A 25709-nucleotide genomic window follows, 5' to 3' on the forward strand; every position below is an offset into this window, starting at 1 on the left:
ATTATGAAGATAGTTTTTTGAATATTTTTGAAAACACAAAAAGAATAGTAGAGAAAAGAAATAGCGTTAGAGACGGCGGACTGGAAGAAATCAAGATAAATCAAAATACCATAGTCTTCCATTACGAAAAAATATTTTATAACTTCTTCAGCTATAAATCCCATCGGGTCTGTTTCATTGTTTCTAAAAAAGTTGATTAAACAAAAGTCAACAACTGCATTTTTGGTCAGATAGAATAGATGCTATCTTCTCGAATCAAAGGTTTTCAAACGAACCTTCATGTACACCTAATTGACACTGATTTCCAGAGAAAAATAGAAATCTCCATCTTAATTTCTAATATTGTTTTACATAATCACCATTTTTAACTTTCCAAACTTAAACATGAAAAATTATTTCATCCGTCACAGAACAAAATCGTAGGTATGTCTCTAATATCTGGAAAATCGCTGAGATCACTAAGATGACAAAACTAGCTAAACCACCACACGACGTTTTATACAGGCGACAGATCTTATTGCTTCTAGTAATCTCCAAATTATTTGAAAAACTAGAGCACAAAAGATTATACCCTTCATTCAAAAAGAGAACACTACACCTAGCTATCAGTATTGCTTTAGAGCCAAGAAAACAAATTCTCTCCAGATGATCTTTGTCAGACTTGTTTTAACAAAATAAAAGAATATGTCTATGGACATTTTTTTTGTCCTGTCCTTTTCTGAAATCTATTCAGCAAATTTATTTCCCACCGGACTACTCACGCAAATTGGAATCTCAATTACAGTACTAACTTAGTAGCTTACAGCTCAGAAAACCAATTAAAAAACGCATACGTTTTTATTATGATATCTCCATGGATTACTTAAAAAGACAAGTTTGCTCGAAATAGAAAATGCGCTCACTGTAAATGAATTAAAGATATAAGGTTTTGTGTTTGTTTATATCTAGTATTTAATCTTCTTTATGCAGTGTAAATATCATGTTATTTTTTAAAAATTTCTCACATTATCATTATTGTATAAATTTTGATCGTCTCTTGAAAAATAAAATAAAACCAAAATAATATTTTACTTAAAAAAAAGATAAGTAGTGAATTGTAAATTGTAATTACTTTACCATTGTATATTCTATATACGCAACTCCATTTTGATAAGAATCAAATTCTTAAACAAAATAAACTAAAGATTTTAACATAAAAAAGATTTATTAAGCAATTTAGAACACAGATTCATTTCAAAAACAAAGTTAAGCAGAGAAATCTACTTTCTTTTTCCAAACTAACTGCTCAAAAATGAATAGGGATATTTGTAATTTATTCTTATTCAATTAATTGTAATAAAATTAACCGAAATCTTTTGGTTCGTTGGATAAAATAAAATAGAATACACAAACCAAAAACAAACAAATGTTAATCCCCATTGTTAATAATGGATATACATAAGAATAGTCAACATGAAGATGATCATTTTGTAAACAAACACTTTTTCTCGACTTTTCTCCATTTTAATTCGCATTATTATTGTGAGAATGAGTCATTGAGGTCATCGTCAAGTAGAGATTGTTGAGAAGCAGTTGGCGTTTCTCAGAGCGTGGTGACCCGGGCTTTAGCCCAATTCCGTGAGATTACCAATTGGTGGCCTGGTAGTGAATCTCAGCGCATTACGACGCAATGGGTGGACAGAAGTATTGTCATTGTTGCAAGCTAGTGCCCAAGCAAGTTGCTAGTGCAACTAGTGCCCGCCAGATCCTAAATGAAGTAAGACATGGTTTGGCAAGCCCTTCATAAACACAAACGATTCGTAATCGTTAGTGGGAAGTTGGTTTCACATCGTATTCTTCTTTGAGACGACCTGCAGCTACAGCTCGCCTCTAGTAACTCAGAAGAATATGGTGCAGCGAGCGCCTAAAGGAGAACACCAATCGGAATGCTGTTAAGATTGCCAATTAGTCGCGTTTCTGACTATATAGTGATAGCAGGCCGAAGAGCGCCGAAGAGCGCCGAAGAGGCCGAAAACAGGGAGGCGTAAAATGCTCCAGTTCGTGGTCCCTTCAGTTCAGTTTGGACGAGGCGGTGAAATGGGCTTGGCCTGCGAATTTCACTGGAGGACGAACTGTACTCCATATTGTTGTAGCAAACTCACCGCAGTCTGTAATGTTCTGTAAATTATCGAGAAATACATCCCACAAACCAGGGATCTCATTGGCAGGGAGTTTTGATTTCTGGATGACAATGCCAGACCTCATAGAGGCAGAGTTGTTAATCAATGTTTAGAAAATTTGGGAGTTTTCCCATATGTCTCTTCACTTCCCCTATTGTCTGTCTCCAGACCTCAATCCCATTGAGCACATGTCAGTGCGTTGCAGAGAAGGATTTTCGATCACCATCCGCAGCCAGTTGAACTGCAACAATTGAGAACAGCGATGCAACATCCATGAAGTGAAATTCCTTATGAAATTACCATCTTCCCGTGGGGTTGAGATAGGAAGTTAGTGTCCGAGTGGATCGAAGTCACGATAGCTCAAGTGGTAGAGTAGCGGCGTATTTAGCCGACGGTCGTGGGTTCAAATCCCGCTTTTCACACTGACTTTTTATCTCAACAAAAACCTTCATTAATTAAAAAGAATTTATTTCGTCAAGCGGACCACGAAACCTAATAAATGTTTGAAAAAATTGTGTATCTTTTGTTAATTTTATTTTGATTCGTTTTCACTGTAGAGAGAATAAAATGACCTGAAATTGTTTAACTTTTATAGTTTATACGGATTTTCCGTTTTGCAGGGTCATAACGTGTTTTACTCTCGGCCACTAAACCAAAACCTATGATTCCCATATACCTTCATATTTACCTGATTTGAAGATAAGTAAACACTATACCTATTTAACAATAGTTACTGCCAACCTTATCATTACGAAAAAAATTTTTCCTTATTTAATTAATTCGGATAAAATGTCAGTTTGTATAAGTTAAGCAGCTAAACAGGTTCCTTTTTTAAAAAAGATAGTTCCTTTTCACAGTAAGTTGTTTTCTAACGATCCGGAATTCGAGCCCTTAGCTCATCATCAGGTTGAAGAATTTCTACAACCACGTCTCTCGACATGAATTGCAGAAGTCTGATCTCAGAAGGGCTCGAAATCTGGATTGTTGGAAAACAATTTACTGTGAGTAGGAACTTTTTTTTTAAGGATTGAACACTGCACTCACTCCATCATTCTTCATTTCTAGTCGAGAAATACATTTTCTTCTACCAAAAAATAAATAAAGTTTTCGGTGATCGGAATTGCATGGCTTTCACCAGTAGACGTTATTTTGTAGAATGTATGCACGAGTTGTTTCTGTTAATTGCTGTTATCGCATTTAGTGTAGTAAAATTCGAAAGCAATATTTTAAGCATTAAAGATTAAAAAGAATAGAGCAATAAAAGAAGCAAGAAATATGACCCTAAATAGATTTTCCGTTTTTTAACAGGACCCCCACTTATTTTTACTTTCGTACACTACTTTAAAATTCATAATTTTCCTTAGTGATTAATCCTTGACGATCCTTATATAATTAGGATAACGGGTCAGTTTATAAAAAAAAATTTTCGTACGTATGAGGACCCTTACTTGATTTTTACTCTCGTCCACTGCATCAAAACGCTTGATTTCTATATAAGTTAATAACTTGTTCATATTAAACAGATTTGTAGAGAATACATCCCTATACTTTCTTTTTTACAACGTGTCTAGCCATGAAATTCACTTTGTGTTTTCTTTAAAGACACACGTACCTCTTTTTTACTGCAAACAAATATCGTCTGAAGTAATGGGGGATTACTCACCAGGAATGCGTGGTGCACATCACCGAAAAGTCTATTTTCAGCTAGTAAACAAAACGGATTTTTAGCCTCCCCCACTAAAACCATTGTTTTTCTGTAAAACCTAATAAATTATCCGTATTAGGGTAACGTGTGAGTTTATACAAAAAGGAAAATATATACAGAACCTCCACTTGATGTTCACTGTTTTGAATACTATTTTGAAAAGTCTATTTTCAGTTTGTAAACGGAACAAATTTAAGTCTTGCCTACCAAAATCAATGCTCTTCTTTGAAACATGATTAATTTAAACAAAAATGCTGCTTTCAATGCTCTCAAGAAGCAGAGAAATGAATTTCGTTCTACTAAAAAATAACGTTTCGTTTAATTTGGGTCGCATGGTCTTTATAACATTTAAAATGTAGGATAACCAATAAATGATCACCTAGCTTATCACAGACAATTGTTGATTGGCAAGTAGGAATCTTCTTGACAACTACCTCAAAAACCCCACCACGCAAAATAATACTAGCCGGTCAGTCCCTTCTGTATATCACACAAACGTCAAGGCCAAGTTCTATGATTGATATCATTCAACCACGTTTCTCTCAGAACAATTATTTCAGAATCAGGAATCATGGAGTTAGTGTAATCCAGTTTTGTTCTCAAGCCACGTACTTTCTGATAGTAAACTGATATTGGATTATGTTTTAAGTTTTTTTATAGTGTTGTGATTTTTGTAGAGATACTAAAATATTTTATGGTAAGGGTCGGTTCAAGGATGGTAGAGGTAGTTATGTAAGGTTGGCCCTTTGAGCTGAAGTTTGGTCAAAACCAAAACCTATGGAATATCCACTTTGTACATTGATATGTCTCTTGTGTGCAAAAACAGCAAATGCTGAAAATTCTTCCTTGAAAATTTCTTTGGTCGATCTTGGACCTTTTTTTATTTGCTGAATATTAACGAAGGCGAAAATAATTAATGTTTGTTTAGATGACACTTCCACTAGTTTGTGTAGTAAGTCGTTAATTTTAAGTTTGTCCTGATCCATGCTCCATTGAAAGTTGTTTTCTTGAGATTCGGAGCAAATTGTAAATCATGACGTTATTTTCTCTTCTTCTTCTATCGTGTAATTCAGAAATAAAGACCTCCATTTAATCAGCAAGAGATTGCTGATCTTTACTTACGAACTTCCTCAGTTCCTCTATTTCCTCTTTTACGGCTATCAACAGGTCCATCATCGTTTTGGAATTGGTGGTCACATCATTACGGTTGCATTTGTATCTGTATAAAAGTTTGTCTCTTTTTCTCAAAACTGATTGTATGCAAATTTTTGAATGTCCTGACCATGCAGTCGTCTTGTGTACTGCCCTGTGGCATCGGATGATACTATTTTCCGAAATAACTTCAGAAATTACAATCGCTAATATTGATTAGTGACATAATTTCACACAAAATTAATCCCATTAGGTGGATGCACTAGGTCAATTTTGAAAAAAGCTTGGCAGGAATTAGATTTCAACAAAAGACTGTTTTGTAGTGAGCTTTTAAATTTTTTTCATTTTTTATTGCTCTTATAAAATGTAATGAAGTAACATTTGATTGGTATTTTGTGAAATTCGATAAATCGTTCAAAACAATTAGCGAACGAATTTTTTTAATTGCTCAATTTGCTGGAATATCGTTGGGAAGGATGGAGTGGATGGGAGCATGCGCGCGGTTCTTTTTCGGAGGGGGAGACGGCTGTTATGCCGTGGGCGTCCAGTGGTTGTCGGACCCTGGACAGGGATCCTTCTCGTGTATGTTGAGTGTCGTGCCGGCTCATACGCTCAGCTTCAATTTACCATTTTCAAGTTCGAATATCCATTCCGACCCGAAAGCGGAGAACAGGATGAACGGCTTGGACCAGTACGGCGACGGCTACATGGAGCCGGAGGAAGAATGGGAGCGCGAGGGCCTCCTCGACCCTGCTTGGGAAAAACAGCAGAAAAAGGTGACCCATCAACATAACAATCCTAACGTTACCAAAGGATAAGGATGATCCTCTTAATCTTACCCAAAAAAGCAACAAATTAATGAAATTATTTCTATAGGAAGAAATTCTTTACTTATCAATAAATAACGTTTAAGAAAACAACCCCTACAAAATTTCTACTTGATTATGGTACGATTACGAGGATAAATCTGCCTACACTAAAACTTTCGCATAAAAACTGTATTTATGAGATTGCCCATGGTCTGCATAAACATTTATGATCAAAAGAGAACACCTCCAGAAATGCGTACATGCAAAATGAGCCTCAAGAATTTAGCCTTGGTGACCTAATTGCTTTCTAGCCAAAAGATTTTCATAGCTATTTTTGCCAATTCTTGATGTCGTAGAACGAAATTTAACACCAGCTCGTTTCTAGTAAATAATATATATCATAAATAAATAAATCCTTATTGAACCATCGAGATACTTTTTTCTTTTAACATTTGGTGATTTTTCTTTTTTCATATAATACTTGCAAATAATATTTTACCTTCAAAATCACTAACAACAAATATCTAAGAAATTACATATTAAAAACAATCTAATAAATGATCACATTTATAAAAAAAAAGTATCTATAATAATAAATAATTAATTAATGAAAACCTGTACAATTTTGTAAATGATGGTTAAATATGTACTAACTAATTAATTTTAACCTTCAATCATTCGATATTATGATCGATAAATGGGATGGTTTCCCATTGTCCAGATGACTCGACAATAATTTTAAATTGTTCTTTTTATTGCATTTTTTATGTTTTTCTGTAAGAATGTAATGAAACCTGCAGTTTTACTACGTGGGTGACCTTTTTTTAACTTTTGCTCCTCTGAGTATCTATAAATACACAGGGTGTCGGAATACCAAGATCGCCCCATTTACGATCGTTCCATCCATTAAAATAAAAATTTAAAAATTGCCTTAACCTGAAAAATGTACAATAAAGACGAAGTTACAAAATTGAACTATAATCATGAATTTATTCCTTTAATATTAACAATTTACTAATGTATAAAGTACTTTTCACATTAACCATTCCTAACCATGAGTAATGATTAAAATTAACTTTTACTGCTAATGCCAAATAGACAAAAGTTTTCTTTTTGTAGGTTACATGCATATTGTCATATTATTCCTTGCACATGATCTTACATTCTAAGCTTGTCTGCAGGGTTACTTCTATGAATTTATTTTATATTTAAATCTAATTTAATTGACGATTATGTATATTTCCACTATTTGTTCAATATTTTTCTTTAAGGTTTCTTTTTTTTAAAGAAAATAGTGAATAAATTTCGTTTTATAACTAACTAATATAGCAACAGCTGGCAAAAGTTGTGTTAGAGATATCTTATCACTGTATATTTTTAAGAAAAATATTCAGTTTATTTAAAAAATACTTTCACATGATGGATGTTTTAATTTGCAATTTTAATTGCAAGTGTAATTCAAACACTTGCAGAGATAGGCACACACACACATACACACACACACACATACACACACACACATTTTTTTTTAACTTAGACCTTGACATAAAATGCTTCTGCTCCTAGAGAAAAATTCCCTTTTTTTCCCTGGGCGGATAAATTAAGCTTTAGCTTCCAACGCCTTTGCTCTCATGGGAAATGTGCGTTAACGGTAAATTACAATCGAAAGGTCAGTTGTTCGACATGAATGGACTGGCGGGCGGGTCTGAAATTTCGCATGTTGAAATATACATTATGCAAATTGGTAATACCATAAATAGAAACAACAAAACATCCCTTTTAATATAGTTCAAAAACTTTTAAAAGTCTAAGAAGGATCCTATTTTTAAATAACTGGTTATAAATTTGGGTATTTTTTATTGGTAGTCAAACAATTTGATTTAGTTTATGAATAGTTTGTAAATTAGAACAAAGCAATAAAAAAGAGGTCAATTTTACAACTTTGCCTTAGTGATGCTGCACGGCTCGTTTCTTCATTTTTTCAGTTATACTTAGATCGTTCTGTTAGAAAGTTTATTATATAATTTCTACATGTAATGGCTTCATGATAAATTCAACTTAAGAATACTCATAATTTGTTAATTTAATCAGTCCAAAAAAAAAAACTATTTGGATTAATCTGTGAAACACAATAGACACAATGTACATTCTGGGCAGATATTGGTTGATGGTGTAAAATAATATGTATAATAAAATTAAACTTGTGGGTTTTGGAAGAATTTGAACCATGAACCTAAATTGTACAGGATTATTGTACAGCCACATATTTATTTGTCATAACGAAGTCTTCTAGATACTATCAAATAAAAATAGCGTGGAAATTAAAGTCTTATGAAATGTTTTCATCGAGTTGTTCAACTTAATAGATTGATTAGATTAATCAAAATCACCTAATTGTTCGGCCATACATGTAAAGAAAAAACATATATTAATCTTTTATCCATTATTCAATCCTATAGAGTTATTATGGTTATAAAGTATACATTAATGTTTATAATAATTCAATTTGTATGTTAAGAAAGATTTGATGATATTTAAAAGAAAGTTTTGTGGTTGCGATGGGAAGTTGGTGTCTGAGTGGATCGAGGTCACGATAGCTCAAGTGGTACAGCAGCGGCGTATCAAGCCGAAGGTCGTGGGTTCGAATCCTGCTAGTGACACTCACTTTTTTATCTCAACCAAAACCTTAATTAATTGAAAAGAATTTATTTGGTCAAGCTGACCACGAAACCTAATAAATGTTAAAACAAATTATGTTTAATGAAAAATCACTTTAGTCTTTAAGATGCTAATGTTTTTTTTTTTTTTTTAATATTCCTTCCTACTTACTTTCGTTAATATGTATTTAAATGTTTGTAGTTAAATACAGCCGCGATAAATTAGAGCGTTTGTCAGAAATTCGTTAATTTAATCGACCTAGTTTTGTTTGGGACAACAGGTGGACTACCTTTCACTCTTTCATTACGTTCCAGAGCTAAAGTACATCTCTGTGGACGAGGTTCAAATTTAAATTAGTGCAATTATTTCTAAGAAAATACTTTTCTTCAACGTATCATAGTAAACCTTTGTATTTTTATGCAAAAGTTTATGTTTCTTAACGTATTTACATTGATCGTGAGTCGGATATTCGAACAGGAATGAATTTAAAAACCAATATATTTGCAAGTCAGGATAATTCCTTCGATTTGTTTTCAACGAGATGAGAGAGGAAGTTCAATTGTTTGCAAACACTGTTGAAGCAACACGTTTGATTACAGAAGTTATCAATTGGGGTCGATTAAATGTAAAATTACGCTATCGAAATCTTATTAATAAGGACGTAATTTCTGACTTGTTTTTATTTTGTATTATCTTAATTAATTGATTTTAATAAAAGGCGAAAGTAAATGTTTTTAATTTCCTTGACGGTATCTCTGTCAGAGGTTTTTTAAGTTGTTGAGATTTCTCATAAACACCGAAATGTTTAACTTAGAAATTAAGATTAGAAATCGTAATCTTAAACATATTTACCTATTGGGAAAAATGCAAATACTAGCCATATAAGGACATAAGCTAATATGGCAAAAGTTTGCACTTTCCGAGCAACAAACTGTATTTTTATCGCACTTCGTTCAGATTAAGAACAACACTGAAAAAAGTTGAAACATCCTTCTTATGCAAAACAGAAATTATAAATCTTAGAATGAGTTATATGACTATTTAGATATTAATTTTTTCTATAAAGAAACTATTTTTCATTTTTTCTTTAATATAATAAATCGTATAATAAATTTTTGTAATTTTTTTTAAACAATACATATTCGATATATATACGAAAAACTATTTGTGCAAATGATTAGAAACTAAATTATAGTTTTCAGTTCATTAAAAACAGCCAGACTATCAAGGATTCATATATAAACAATAAAGTCAATCAGATCCCTGTATCTGATTTCAGTATGGAATTTTACAAGCATTAACATTTAAATTTTTGCAAATTTATTAACATTGAATTGCAAATTTTAAAACGCAGTTTTGAAAAACGTAAAAGGTTTCTACAATACATTATTGATAACAAAACGTATGGCAACTGTGAGTCAAAATGTGCTAAAAATAATTTACAGAAAAAAAATTTTCTACGTTAAGATCTAGTATTAACAAATGGAAACAACAAGTCTTCTTAGATCTTGGAAAAATAATATCACATTCGTCTCAATAGTTTAGCTTTAAAAAAATTGGAACCTTAATGTTTGAAAAGTTACAATAAAATGTGTAGGATTTTAACTGACAAATGAAAAAATGTAGTACCTAAATTGTATTGGATTTTATGTAAAACGTTTTTTTCCACTACACACTAAAAATAAAAAAAGGATCGTTCACTAAATAAAAAAAAATCTTTTCTAAGTCTAGAGTTGGAAGAAACATTTCTCTTGGTAACGAAGAGAGAAGAAACATCTAAATCCACAAAGACTAAACTCAAACCGATATTAATTAACCTTTTAGACAAATTAAAACCTCACAGTTTGAAAAATATTTAGAAATTGGATTTGTACCGATGGATTATAAAATCAAGATCTGGAAATATAAAAATTCTCTATGAAACATTATTTTTTAATCAGGATAATCGCAAAAATTTGATGATCTATTTTATAATTCAACAATTAGGAAAGGAAAGTTCTCTACGTTATCTTCGGCTCTATTGTCTACCTGTTGATGAAATTAATGATCTGAGCAGGTCATAAACTGGTCGTGCCTTCCTGGCTCCTTCTATGATTACCGACATTCCCATGACCGTAACAACCTCTTTTTGATTATTGCAGAAAAATCCCTCGTCACGTTGACGAAAAAACTACCCCTAATTTCAAAAACAGGATCAGACTTTAACGAGGATTTTATTAGAAATCTAGAAAGTTAGTTGGCTGTAACATGAGTAGAGTCTTTATTAAATTCAAAATTATCCCGAGTAACTAACGACTGTCGGTGATATCTGGTTCGGAGATAAAAGCCTTGCGTTGAGTCAGAGGCCCAGGGTGCGAGCTATTATGAGCCTGGCAACATTCCCAACATATATAAAACACAACCCCGTTACAGATAGGATTCTGTTTTAGTACAATTTCGTTAGGGAAACACTATAGAATGGACAGGAGATGGGATTTTTTATAAAATACATCAGTGAGAAAATGGAGGTGGAGATATCTCAGTCCGTACGGTTTACGTGGCATATTTGAACGTCTGGGGGATTATATCGATTTTTACCACGTCGAGTGTCTCCATTGACCGGTCCTTCAAATACATTAGTTGAAATGGACACGAAAGTCTGTTTAAGTTTGTGATAAGATCAGAGTTAGTTTAGTGCCTCAATGGCCGTCCTGAAAGTTGGCATGAAATCGTATTAGTGAAGTTTCGTTTAACACTGTCTTTTTCACTAGAACTGAAGTCATCTATTGATACGAAATATAGAAAAAATATCACAATTGATGTCTTATAACATAAATTAATTGTAAAAAAAATCAAATTTCTGTTCAAAACGAATTAGATCAGAATAAAATTCAAACTAAGGTAAAAAGGTTTAAAATTTTACATAATGTTTCGTCATTACAGTTCATTTACCCCGATGTTTTGTAACGGTTGTTATTTATAATAATGGGACTCGTTGACTCATTCGCTAAAGATGCTAAATAATCTACCACGACAACCGTGTCAGCCGATAGAGTGATACATCAAAAATCACTTGGCTAGTGTTGAAACCGTTTTCTCCTCTTTCTCACCCATTCTTTATTAATTCACTCGTGTTCAAAAGTTTTCAGTAAAATTACATGCAGAGCTTAACCAAAAAACTGTCGAGTAAGGTTGAAGTCGAACCCAGAAATGCATTTCAGTCCGACGTCAGATTTTTTTTTGACAAATTAACAAAAATATATTGGGACTTATTTTATACAACAACGCTTTAATAATACGTATAATAATTGATTTATGTTTTTTACTGAAGTTCCAAATTGCGTCACTTATTGGGAAACTTTTTTTACTTTTAATTGAGAATCCTTTGTATATTTGTATTTGGTTTAATTTATGTGCTAGTCTATGATTATCCCTAAATCATCTACTTTTTTAATTGGTTGGCAACAATGCTATGAATGTTGCTCTCACTGATACAAAAATACAAACGCAAAAATAAATAAATATAGTAAATAAATTGTGAATTTAATTTTTTCTATATTACCTAAATTCGATTCTATTGTTTTTAAATGTTGTTATGTATAAATCAGAATTTTATATATTAAAAAAAATTTACAAAATTACAAATAAAATTCAAAGTAATTGGTTTACGATAAAAAACGTAGATTTTTTAAAAACTTATTACGGAATAAATTCCTAAAATTTATGTTATTTTAGCTTAATTTCACTTGTGATAAATGTACAAATATCTTGTTATTTGATAAAAGAAATAAAAAAAAGTTTTTATTCTTTCATGGAAATAAATATGCTACGATTTTATGAAACTTTACTAAACAACATATTAAAAGAAGACAGAAAGATCCAGTGCTTCATTTTGATAATAAACCATGCTAAACAACATATTTTTGAATCAGAGTTGAAAATAAATGAAGTTCAAAATAGTTTTAATTATTTTTATAAATTATAACAATTTATTAATGTACTGTAACCCTTAGTGTAAAATTAAGTAAAGTTCTCATCTTTGTTTCAATTTTCATATAAAGCGATATGATAAATATTAAAGTTTTATTCTAATTTTTTTTTGTAATCAAAGAATCAAGTTTGGCGGAAAATTGGTTAAAAAATCAATCAACGATTATTGGGTTCAACGATCGTGAAAACCCAGATAATCTTTAGCCTTGATATCTATTAAAAAATAATATTGGATAAAGTATATTTTACTATCAAAACCGTCTAGAATAAAGTCTATAAAAACAAAAATTAGTTGGCCAAAAGAAACAAACAATATGTTAAATTGAAAAGATTGCTAATAAAAAAAAAGAATTTGCTCCGAATTTGCCAATTTAGTATAAAGTTTGGTGGTAAAAAATGGAAAAATAGTTACGAATGTTACGATTTGAACAATACGTGCTATTTCAAAAGTGTTCGTTTCTTCTCATATTTGTGGGAAAGATAGCTAGGGTGAGAAAATCCTTTTATCTTCTCATCGCAGTAACAAAGCGATAGCAAGTCTTGCCTTTTTTTCCCTTTTTCTAAACGAGTTTGTTGCAATGGCAGTTTTGATCATATCAAAATAGTTTCTCTTGGTTTCATAAGAAAATTTTACAATGAAATGTTGATATCCTTATAATTGTCTGAACGTCTGACCAAAACGTTACTGATCAAAACAAAAAAAGATTTTGGCAAATATTATTATCAAAATGAATCAATTAACCTTTAAAAAAGAAATGTCTTCTATAATAATATAACATTTATTATTCTTTCCACTATTATATTACATAAATAATCAAAAACTTGTAAAGCGTTTGTTAAAAACATAAAAATAATATATAAATTTTATAGGACAATTCTAGTTAAATTTGCAAGTAAGCTCCCGTTAATTGCTTGGTGAAATCTGAGTTTCAATATGTTGTAGTGTGAAAAAAGATAAAAAAGCCTAATAATGTGTTAAAAATTTTACTGGGTTAAGTTTAAAGTCCAAAAGAAGCGTTTAGGTTATATCGATCAAATATTGATTTTTTTTTAATATTTAACCACTATAACACCATTGAAAACTATTGTCCATTCTTCAAAACATAGATAATTATTGTAAATCATAAAGGCATAAAATTTATGAATAACTAACTGAAGTGAGTACTTAATTTCTTTTATTTTGAAAATATTAATCATTTGGAAAAATCTGAAAATGTGTTATTTTCACTTAGATTAACGTATTCTTATTTCTAAAAAAAATATAAAACAAAGAAAAACTAAACATTTTCATTCTTGGCTGATATTACGACTTCCGATCGCTTTACAACGAAACTATTTAGCAAAGAGGTTAAGGAGAGCATATTGAGGATTGGGTTTGGCCCAAAGGGGGCTTTTATGCTCGGGCGGTCGAAAATTCATAAAAAAATACGATGGCACCGGACCCACAGTTCAGTTCTAAATTAAAATCATACGGGTTTTAATTTTAGCCTGTTGATTCATTGCCCGGCCGGCGGTTTTACGACGGGTTGAAAGAGTGGATTCTCCAGCCGGCGGAGTGAATCGGCCCCGTTTTACTCCACCAAACTGGATTCTCCCCCGGAGAGAAAAGACGTCCTGGAGTCGGCGTCCTTGAAACGTCTGCAAGAAGAAAAGAAAAGAAGAGTGGTGGTGGTGGTGGTTAAAGGTGCCTACCGGCCCATCCTACGGCCCATGCTTCCTTCAACAACGGAGAGCATGACTTGCATCGGGGTCATTCTTGATAAGCCTGGTCGGAAATTCATTTTGACAAATCTCTCAGTCCAATACATACTCGGCAGTTTCAGTCTACATCCTTAATCAAAACTTTGCATATATCAACAATTTTCAAGAACTTCGCATCCGTTTATAATCTATAACCGATATTATATAAATTATCTTGATCTCATTGACTTCAGCTTGTACTATTATAATTTTATATTTAGCAATTAAGGATAAGGCCAATTTGAAATAAAATAAAAACACAGTTCCTTTGTCAAGCTATCGAGGAATATATCAGTTGGGGGTCGTGACAGGAGATAAGTTGAATTATATAAAAAAATGAGTAGATACCTTTCCATTGCGTAAAATGGAATAATCTCCTTCATCAGGACGTTGAAATACTTTCTAGATAGAAAAGACGGTGGGTCCCACTGAATTAGGCCAGGTCTATTCCAAACAAAAACGGCTTCAACAGCTTAGAATTAAGAAAAAATTAGGTATTTTCTCCGGCTATTGATCAATGAAGCCCTATTTTAAAAAGGTGGGTAAAGCTTGTAGCACTTAACTTTGCCAACCAACAAGGTCGAATTATATGTAATTGTGTGACCTACTTAGGATAAGGTAACTTGGAAAGTAAACATATTTTTTACTCCTCCTAAAGGAGAGTGCACTTTCAACGGTATGAGAATAAGGTAGGGTCAATCCACAGTAAATTTTATTAGGTCGCTGTGAATAGAAAGAAAATACAATATGTAGAGCATATCCGCAAAAACCTTATCTTGGTTGGTTTACAACCAACCAGTTTTGGTGGTAATAACTACAAACCAATTTTTATATATCAAGAAATGCATCAAAATTATTTTTCATACATTCTGTAAGAATTATTACTGTCTAAACCAATTATAATTTAGATTTTTTTCAACACATTAATTTTTTCATTCTTTATTTCTGACTTTAAGAAATTTGATTGTATTGAAAATCTTCATTTTTCGTACTTAAAATGAATGTGAATTCTTTTGCTTTGTTTTGCTTTTTTTATTTTAGCGTGCGATAATTCAAAATTTCAGTTTGTTGTTACAAAAAATATTGTATAGTTTGGGTCCTTTCGATATTTTCATGACGGATATGGTTCTATAAAAAAATACATTATTCAAATTTTCTCTTAATTATAATTAATAAAAATAATAAAATCGCCATCTAAACAACAAATGATTCAATCATGTTAACCAGAAGCATTTGATAATCAAATTTCAATATATTTCCACCCCATTCGTATTCAGTGAGCGTGATAAGACTCTCAACATTCCGGAACAAACATTTAATTCATTATTACATTTATTTATAAATTGAACGCTATCTGATATCTTAATCATAAAAAATACTTTGATTAACAATTTTAACGTCATAATTTATGTTTTTGAATTTACGTCTGTCTTAAAACAAAATTCTTCGGCCCCAATGTTTAAGAAAACCTCACCTTAAAGGCCACAGTTTTTAAAAATTCCAAATATTTGTTTTTTTCAAAAGCATAACAGTATTTTATTTATCATCGAACACATATTAATTTATATAGTGCAGTGACCTAACAACAGTAGAATTATAAGAATTAGAAAGTTTTTGTAAGAGGGAATTTACTTGCATTAAATACGAATGAATTTTTCATTCTTCCAAAACTATTTAATTATTTTAGTGAATAATGTATTGTCTATTAGTGAGGTATTAATTTTTCTTTAATTAACAGAATTATAAAAACATTTTAAATAAAATGTATATTCAAAAAATCTTTTCTAAAAAGTAATGTGCAAATGACCAAAAGTCAAATTCTACAATTTTGCTCAGCTATTCGATTTCTAAACTGCAGGTAATTTTTTTCTGGTAATTTTGATGATAGGATTTTTCACTGTCACGAAACAGATGGCGAAATCTTTCTCTTTCCATCGTACTACATATCTACAGTAGAGTGCTCAAAAAAATTGTTTTAATTGTGTGATAGTTTAGTGACCGTTAGTCAATGAATATTCGGAGATCATGAGATGCGGTCTGGTGTGACGTAGGTTTTAGAAAAAACATTTTCTTTCTCGTGCCAACGATTCGATCTTTATTGAGATCATCTTCAGGGCCTGGGATTTATAAACATTGTTTAAATTTTACAAATCCATGTAGGCTGTGAAAAAAAATTAATTTATACGATGCTAGAAAATTTTTAATTGTTTATTTTTAATTTTGTTTCTTTTAATTGTGACATTTTTGGTATGGTGATTTATTTATGGGGCATAGAAAAATTTCAACCGCTGATAGGGGTTATTAAACTGTTAAGGATGTTAACGCCATTTATTTTATAGCGCAATTACAAAGTCACTATTAATCAGCTAATGATATTATATTTTAACAGATGATCTTTTACATTTTCTAAAAAATTGATTCCAAAGTTTGATCAATATGTTAAAAAGCCAATTAATATTCTAGCAACAAGGGTCTAAAAGCATCTAAATAAATAAAATTAAATAAGAACCGAAGTTACGAAAATTACTTCATAGTTCATTGCTGAAACAATTAACATACTATGTTTAATCAATCTTAGTATCTATTCTGAGAATCATCTGTATTAAGTAACTTTTAAAAATTTGTTGTTTATAATTGCTCGAAATTTGCAGAAAGTTTCGATAATCTTTCACCTGCTCACACGAACCTAGAAGCTTTTAAGATGAAGATTTTAATTGTATATCGCTATTAAAAGAAAACTTTGAACTAATTTTTAACATCCATTTCGTTCTATTTATAAATTAGGAAACAATTTGATATCTAAATTAAGACGAACATGATTCGCTTCCGGTCGTCGTCAATTGAAACGATTTACGACGCTTTGAACGCCCATATTTAAGATGTTTTAACTTCTTTTATAAGGAATAAGCAAACAACATTTGAAAACAGGCCTAAAAGCAGTTTAGTTACAGTATCTTGTACGATAACTGTTGTAAGATCTTGAATGATCTTGAGTAAGGATGACTGATGAAGTCCAAAACCAAAAAAGGCCGTGCTTCAGTTTTCAATAAATGTTGTTTTAATTAATTTTAAATTCTGTTAGGTTAGGTTGATGTGTCAAGATGTTTCTAATCTAATACCTGCATGGTTTACAAGAATGTCAAACATACAGTCAAATTAGTTTTCATTCGTTGAAATTATTGGTTTGAAAATAACCTGAAGAATTGTAATTGGAAGCAAGTTGCAAAAATAGAAGCGAATAATTTTGAAATTGAATTTTATGAGCATAGCGAAATCTTTCTGTTACGAAATACAAGAATCAATCCTTTAAAATTTGAAGTAAACAAATTATTTCCTGATCTGTAATATTGTAAATGAAATGCTGCTGTTATAATTATGTTATAAATTATTTTTTCTGATTTCTTTCATAAATTGTATTTAATAGCTATTAAAATGTTTTCTGTACAAAAAGAGTTATATTAATTTAATATTTTTATAGTTTACACTGTTACTATTTTTTACGTCATTTGAATGTAGCAATTTCCAGGAGTCCGTGTTTAACTTTATGATACCTGTGACAGAGTTTCACACTTCTTCTAATAAGATTTATTGCAGCTGTAAATTTAAAAGTAAATGTACAACTTCTACATTATTAAATATAAATCTGTGTCATTCTTTTAAATTTTCTGTTAAGAAATCAAGATACACATTGATGTCTCCGAACTTACCTAATATCGATTTTTGTGCCATGTTTCTTAGCAAAGAATACAGTCTGATCTTTAAGTACATTTCTGTTGTTAATTAAATACCCATATGTAATAAATACATATTTTGATTCAAGAATTACCAGTGGATATAAAATCATTTCTTCTCCTTTACGTACCATGTTCTTGTAGAACGTGGTAGGAGCCTGAACCTGTAAGCCTTGGACAACGCTTCCACAACCTTTTGCCTCGAAGGAAAAGTTGCAGAAAGTTTCTAACTACCCATTATATAATATTGCAATTTGTTTCTTTTGAAGTGTTGAGGATTACCAGATTGTTATTCCAGTGCAGTACCACAGCCACATTAATGACCCTGCCTTTCCAAGATATCTTCAGAGTTCGTCTGCACAAACGCCTTTCGAAAGCTTCCAGCTTTGCACAATTTGTCTGTAAGGATTCAAGTTTCGACACTATAAAGAAAAAGTATACTTAGTACCTAGGATTGAACTATTCAATTAAGAATTTTGGTAGATTGTGATAACTTTCTAGTAGGAATTTTTAAATAGTTCAACTCTAAAACGAATTTCATATAAAGAATCCTCGTTATTTTTGTGATGCCATACCTAGTATGTACAATTCCTCCCAATAGAGATATCACCGCCAATCTTCAAAAGGATCTGTAAACTATTGTTTATTTATTTTTTATATTTTTACCGATAATTATCCATTTGCCTTTCTCGCAATGGGTGAAGTCGCAACCCATGACATTGCTTTCAATGACAGATTTCTATCAGTTTTGCAAATCTAGCAGACTTGTTGTATGCAGGACAGTGTCGGCAGCGTATCTGATGTTATTAACAAAAACACCATTCTCTTTCCCACCATCCAGCATTTTCCTCTGAAAAAAATCTTTCTGAAGAGATATTAAAAAGTGTAGGTGAGAGATTACAACCTTCTTATGATACCTATACAAACGGTAGCATGCTGATTCTCATAAAACCAATCAATCTAATATTGCCATTGTCTGATCCCAGTTATTTAATAATATTAATAAATAATGCAAATAGAAATAATATAGCATGAGATGTAGTGATAAATTAACCTTTAAGGCCGAAATCAATAATTATGACAATATTTTGCAACTTGAAAAGCGTTTTTAAAAATATGTGCTTATTTTTTCTTCAATTTTCATAAGAGCTCACAGAAAACATATTGTTTAAAATTATTCAGTTTGCTTTAGTCGAGTTTAAACATTTTTGACATAAGATTTCCTACTTGAGAAAATAACTCTACCCTTAAGCTTAATTTATTACACTTAAAAGAAATTTTAGAAATGATGAATGATGGAGTGAGTGTGGTGTTCAATCCTTTTTAAAAAGATAGTTCCTACTCACAGTAAATTGTTTTGGAACTATCCGGATTTCGAGCCCTTTAGCTCATCATAAAGTTGTAGAAGTCCTTCAGCCTGATGATGAGCTAAAGGGCTCGAAATCCGGATCGGTGCAAAATAACTTACTGTGAGTAGGAACTATCTTTTTAAAAAGGAGTAAAAGAAATTTTATGTTCGATACCTAAAAATTGATTTACAAAATATTTAAGTTTACTTTTTCATAGATATATTTAAGAAGTATGCGATTTATTTTTATATGGTCGTACCAAAAAAAAGTCAAAATAGTTTAGTTTTGTATTTTTTGTTTTTGTTTTATAATATAAACAATCTCTCGATATTGGCCTTAATATAACTAACATATTTTCATCAGAACTCTGAATTTTTGCTTTTTATTTTACGCACTGTCGTTACGTCAATAAAATGTTCCGTGCCTTTCGCTACCGATCAATGATGAATAATTAAACACCGTCACAGATTATACATAGTCAATCAATTGCCTTAAAAGAGACAAAAGACCACAAAAACTCAAAGCAAACAATATTTCTCAAATATTCTTATTATACTTTCGAGACAAGCTCAATAAATTTATTTACGTACGATACAAAATCTACACACCAACATGAAGATCCATCCATCCCCGCCGCCGACGTCCAAGACTCCCAGATGTCTATTTGTAGGAGGACGGGAATACACCATTCGAACTTTGGATACAATAATATCAAATTTATAAGGATATTAAAACATGAAATGTCGATAATATGAAAACCGGAAAAAACTATTAAAAACCAATGTATAAAATAGGGAGGCTTTACGCTAATTAAGTAATTAATGGGCTATATAACCATTTTCTCTTAAATAGGCGTAAATTGAAATCCAATGATTTATTTTCAATTTATACAATAAGATATTAAAGGTCTATTATCCCACAAGTTTGACAGCATAATAACAATATACCAGTTTTATTTAATGACTTGAATATCTCTTTATAAAGCCAATGTGGAAATTTTTCACCTCCATTCAAACCGACTAAAACAGATTTACCATTTTCCAAAATATAACCATTGTTAGAAATCACATTTCTACTAAAGCTTATTTCAACTCTGTGTCAATAATTCTTTTTGTGTAAGGTCATATTTGAGATGAAAAGTAAGTGTCACGAGCGGGATTTGAACCCACGACTTTCCGCTCTATGTCAATAGGTTTTACTTCTTAATAGAGCACTATTCAAATTTATAAGGGGCATTTTGAATTTTTCATTTATACAAAATTTTCTTCCGAATAAAAAAAAAGTAACATTAGAGGCTATTTGAAAAAGTTTACATAATAAAGTGAAACATCTTGGAGGCTTGGCGAGTTGAAAAATAAGTAATTCTTTTACATTTCTACATAGCACTTTTTCTTACATTGTGAAATTTCTTATTCAGGATTGCAAGGTGATGACTCGGCTCTTTTCGTTCACCTACCCCCGCTGTGCTATACTGACAATTATTTTTCGGCATTTTCTCCGAGTTAAGATGTGGTTTCGTATCCGGCATCGAATACAATGTAATCAAATAAAATATCAGCAAAAGACGAGATACACATAAAACGGTTTTGATATTTTTCTAACGATATGTGTAAAGGACACGTTTGACATAAACAACTCACAGATTGAGGGAGGCAAAGTTGATCGGAAAAGGCCAACCTAAATTTGATGTTCTTGTTAACTTAATCACTTATCTCAAATTTTTATTATATTATTTTTTTTACTACAATATCTACAAGTTACAATATTTTTTATTGACTAACAACAACTAACTACTGAAGACAGCGAAATGATTAAATACGTCTATCAGACCAAACCGGAACAACGAAAATAGGCCTGTATGACCGAGCAAAAATTAACTTTGTATGTTAGTAATCTATTTATTTTTGTGGTATGATTGACCACATTACTTATTTCAATTAATTATTCTTTTTATGAAGTGATGAAAAAGTTTGTGTCACGAGAGAGATTCGAACTCACGACATTCTGCCCAATACGCCGCCGCTGTAACGATAGCTCATGTGCTTAGAGCAGCGGCGTATTGAGCCGAAGGTCGTGGGTTCGAATCCCGTTCGTGGCACTAATTTTTTCATCTCAACAAGACCTTACATAAAAAGAATAATTAATTTGTATGTTATGTTTTTATTAGTTATATTCCCACAGATTTTCTTATAACAAGATTTTCATAGATGCAACTCAAAGAAATGCAATTTATTAAATGAGTAAGGATTATGTTTCAAAAATAAATACCTTGACAAGCATTAAAACTTTACTTTATTAGCAAAGTAGCCAGCAAAAAGCATTCCATTTCAAATCACAAATAGCTCTAAGAATATCCCATAGCTCTACTTTCAATATCCTTATTCGTTTTCCTTCCATTGATAATTACCATTGAATCCTTTGTCCATAAGCCCGGCCATAATTTCAATTAGGCCTCCTTTCTGGGACGACTACTGTGCGCCGACCGATTTTTCAGCTTGCCGTGTCGATTGGGCAATAAAGGAAGGAATGGGGAATAACAAAGGAATGTCAACACATTCTGTTGCGGTGGGGCCGGTGAAGGTGAGCCTTTACTACATTTCCCGACAAAGGAATCGACGGATATCTCATCTTTGATCCGATTCCACAATCCAGGATTGAGCAACGGCCACTTTATCACCCGGCCCAGATCGCCCTAGGGGCCCTTTGGAAATATTGGAAAAAAATCAGGAATCATTTGAGTATTTTAATATCAATTTTATTACAATTTTGCCCGGAAAGAGTAACAAGAATCAGAAAGAACTAAAAGTCTAAAAACCAAAAGAAAGAATTGAAGCTCTGCAGGCGTCTTACTTTCTGTTCAAAAACGAATAATTACAAAGTTATAATATTTAATATGTCAATCGTATTAGATTTGTTGCAAATAAAACAAATAGGTAGCTATTGCTTAATTTATTTCTATTTGGGATAAATAATGACCAATCACATATTTCTTTCGGATTTTATTAAACATACAGTTTTTAATTGTTAAATATTGACAAAAAATTGAAATTTTAAAAATTTCGCTCAGTGAGAGGCTTTAAAAGGAAGAGAAATCGTATGAGTAGCCCTCAAATTTTAAAAGTCCCAAGTTGTAAGCATAATAAAATATCTTAAAATTTAACCGCATTGATGTTGGTTATATGGATTTTAATACCAATGATAAATGTTATTCAAACCATTTTCTTTCAGTGGTTATGCAAGAAAAATAGAGATAACTAGGTTTTACCCTAAGCACGTGTACTTCAGCATTTAAATTAAAACGCTCGATTTTTCATTTTTGAAATTTGTGTTATTGTGATCTTGTAACAAACAATATCACAATTTTGAATAAAAATCGACTCAATTAAAATTAATTTACTAACTAGCAAAATTCAGCCTAAAGGAACTTTTATTGTACTAAGCTATAAAATATTCGTTTTTTCATAAAATTTATTATCATCACAATTAAGTTGTTTTCGAAAAGGATACGTTTATAACACTAGGTTGTATGCATACATTGACTTTGAATTCGCAAATTATGTTTAAGTTTTTCATTTTCGAAAGTCATTGTCAGGATTTTGAAACAGTAGGGAATATCAATATTTAAAGAATGCATATTAAATGTACATATAATGCAACCCAGGCTTTATTGCTTTCTGGTCACCAGTTTACCTTAATCTGCAAAAAAAATAGATGCATATCTAGAGACACTTATTTCCCAAAGGTTTACTAGTAAGAAGGAACAATACAATTAATTGTATCTTAAATCAAATGGCGGTATAAATTATATACTTTTTCCGTTGTTGCGGTTATACCGTGGTTACAAACCATAAAGTCTACAACGCATGTAATGCTGAAAACAAGGTGTTTACAATTAATCCGTCCAGTCACGAATGAAATGCGATTAGAATAAATTCACTTGGTGACGCACTTCGGCATCGGTTCACCCGGTGGCTTCATAACAAAGAAAGTATGTCGGTTGAGTTCTTGTGAATCGCATTACTTGTTCTCCCAGGCCCATTCCCGTTGCCCGTTTGCAGGTCCGGAAGCAGGAAAGAGGGACCCAGATACATAAAGAACTTTAGCGTTCAAGGAGCCCACTTACCAAAAAAGCGATTTCTGATATCAGCAGATATCAACCAATAACCAAATGGACGGCGTACTTTCCGTTTCGACCGGTTTACAAAGAACGTATTGCAAAAACTCAATTTTTACTTCAAAAGTTGATTTACATGAGCGCAATTATACTTCCATGTACAAACAAACATCATCGTTTTCTGTAAAAAGACAATAAATACTAATAATTTTAAATTTGCTTTTCATACTTATGATGATAAAGATGTGAGTTCTTGGTTGGCCTTCCGTTTTATTTTCTGTGTTAGATATCTTGGTGTGACATTGGATTAAATTTGGGATTTAATTTACCTATTGATTCTTTGGTTTCCCATCTGAGAAAACTCTTCTAAAAATTTAGACTTTCACGCAACTTTATGAAAATTGAATCTTAATGGTAATAAATTTTGCTTTTGCACAATCCATAATAGCCTATGGTCCTGGAGAGGTACCAATAAATGCTCACTAAGACTCTGGATGTAACTATAAACTCACTTTTTAAAATTATTTTCGTAAACCGTTTAATACCGAAAACCGTATACCGAAAAATTACAGTGGATTTAAAGTAATGAATCTATGGCAGTATGCAGTTAAGATATTTTAAAGCCAAGATTTAATTTGGTTGGTTTTTTCATACTACACGTTTATTCTGTTACGTTTGTTTTTTATTATGCTTTTGTAAAGATATATTCTGTTTACTTCTCTGAGGATTTCCAAAAACACCTGCTAAAATATTATTTTTTGTTGTAAATTTATATGTTATGTACATTCTTGCAAATAAAGATTTATTATTATTATATTATTATTATGAAATGTCAGCATATTTGACATAATCGTAACTGTGATGTATTATCGTGACAACAGTAGTCTGGATCACGGAATTTTTAATTCAAATTGTAAACCATTACTTTTAGAATTATTGATGTTTATGTTTTAAGATTGCGATAAAAGAAATTATGTTTATGCCACATCATCAAGCAATTGCATGCAAGCGTGGTAATTAGAAACATTCAAAAATTCCATTGTTAAGAACTCCTTTCCTTTCAAGTGCAATGTTGATTGATTGGTCACCTTTAAACAAACCATGCATTTTGCAATTACATATAACTATATCGACCAGCTGATTTGGGTCAATCTGAAACAAGCCGAAAGAACAAAACATAGAATTTTCTTTCCTGGAAAATTTTTAGTACGCTTTTGACGTTTGGTTTTCACGACTTCGGTGGTTAGGACTAATCAAAACATCATCTTCTCACTACCTGCTTCATTCAATTCGCATATCATATTTTTTCCAAAGGCTGGCAAAATACTGGCAAGCTCGTTTACTTGGAACTTTGATTAATAAAATATACGCGACTATTTCGTTCACCACTATCTGTTAGATTATGGTTTATGAACGCTATTTTAGCCAATAATTGTGAAATTCTCTAAAAATCTCTATTGCAAAATGAAATGTCATGATGAAGACTCACTCAGAAGGATGGTGCAACTAACATCAAAATAAATGGTGCTGGCTGCTGATTTGTTGTTAAATACACTGTTCATTTCTTCACTTAACATGGCGAAGCAGAAATGCGTTTGAGTTTGAACCCACGAGACGAGAAGTCGGACCTAATAGCCTAGACATCGCGTTGTCCAAAATTCTAAGCAATATTATTATTTACATTTGATCCAGTTTTTTTTGGTAGATTAACGTTTTAAACAATGACACGTCGATTTTATTCTATGGATTGGTCAGTGTAAATGTGAAAATGGTTAAATAGGCAGAGTAATACTATAAGGATTGATCCGGCCCGGAGGACCAAAGCATTTTGGATAGGTTTACGTCTTTAGATCCTTTTGTTTTTGTAAGGTACCTACGGGTACCCAAAGCGCATACTAGTGGTAATAATAAATAGAGTATATATTGAATAATATTTTAGTTCACAAAAGTATTTTGTAGTTATTAATTGATTGTTCGTTTATAAATTTTTGACGCAGTAGCAAACTATGTATTGTTATAAAAAACAGCTCAATCAACTGTTTGTATTCTTTAAACCCAAGTCTCGTACCAAAGTGAAATATATATAAAATTCAACGAAAGGTAAAAAAACAAATATTGGCTCTGGGAGGATTTATCTCGTTTTAGACTGGGCCAAATAAAAGAGGACTGAGCCCTTTTGAAAAGAAGGGATTCCCTGGACGTAAAAACGGTTGAATGTAATTGCTTGAAAAATAAATAATAAAATAACGCAATTGTCCTTTAGCAAATAATTGTCCTTTTACGTAAATCCAAATGCCACGGTACTTTGATTGAAAATACCTAG

The 25709-nt window shown here is 31.6% G+C and overlaps 1 protein-coding gene across 3 annotated transcripts in view; it reads left to right on the forward strand.

Moving 5' to 3' along the window:
* The first annotated feature begins 5543 nt into the window (after positions 1-5543).
* LOC106668995 (alpha-actinin, sarcomeric) overlaps positions 5544-25709 on the forward strand; it is a 111889-nt gene continuing 91723 nt past the window's right edge. For all 3 annotated transcript variants that reach the window (XM_014398231.2, XM_014398229.2, XM_014398230.2), the window contains exon 1: positions 5544-5792. In XM_014398231.2, the coding sequence (XP_014253717.1) occupies positions 5601-5792 (192 nt within the window). In that variant the 5' untranslated portion in view covers positions 5544-5600. The remainder of the gene's footprint in view (positions 5793-25709) is intronic.

The sequence above is a fragment of the Cimex lectularius genome, unplaced genomic scaffold (assembly GCF_000648675.2).
Source record: "Cimex lectularius strain Harlan isolate CLEC.00 unplaced genomic scaffold, Clec_2.1 scaffold247, whole genome shotgun sequence".
NCBI classification, from domain to species: domain Eukaryota; kingdom Metazoa; phylum Arthropoda; class Insecta; order Hemiptera; family Cimicidae; genus Cimex; species Cimex lectularius.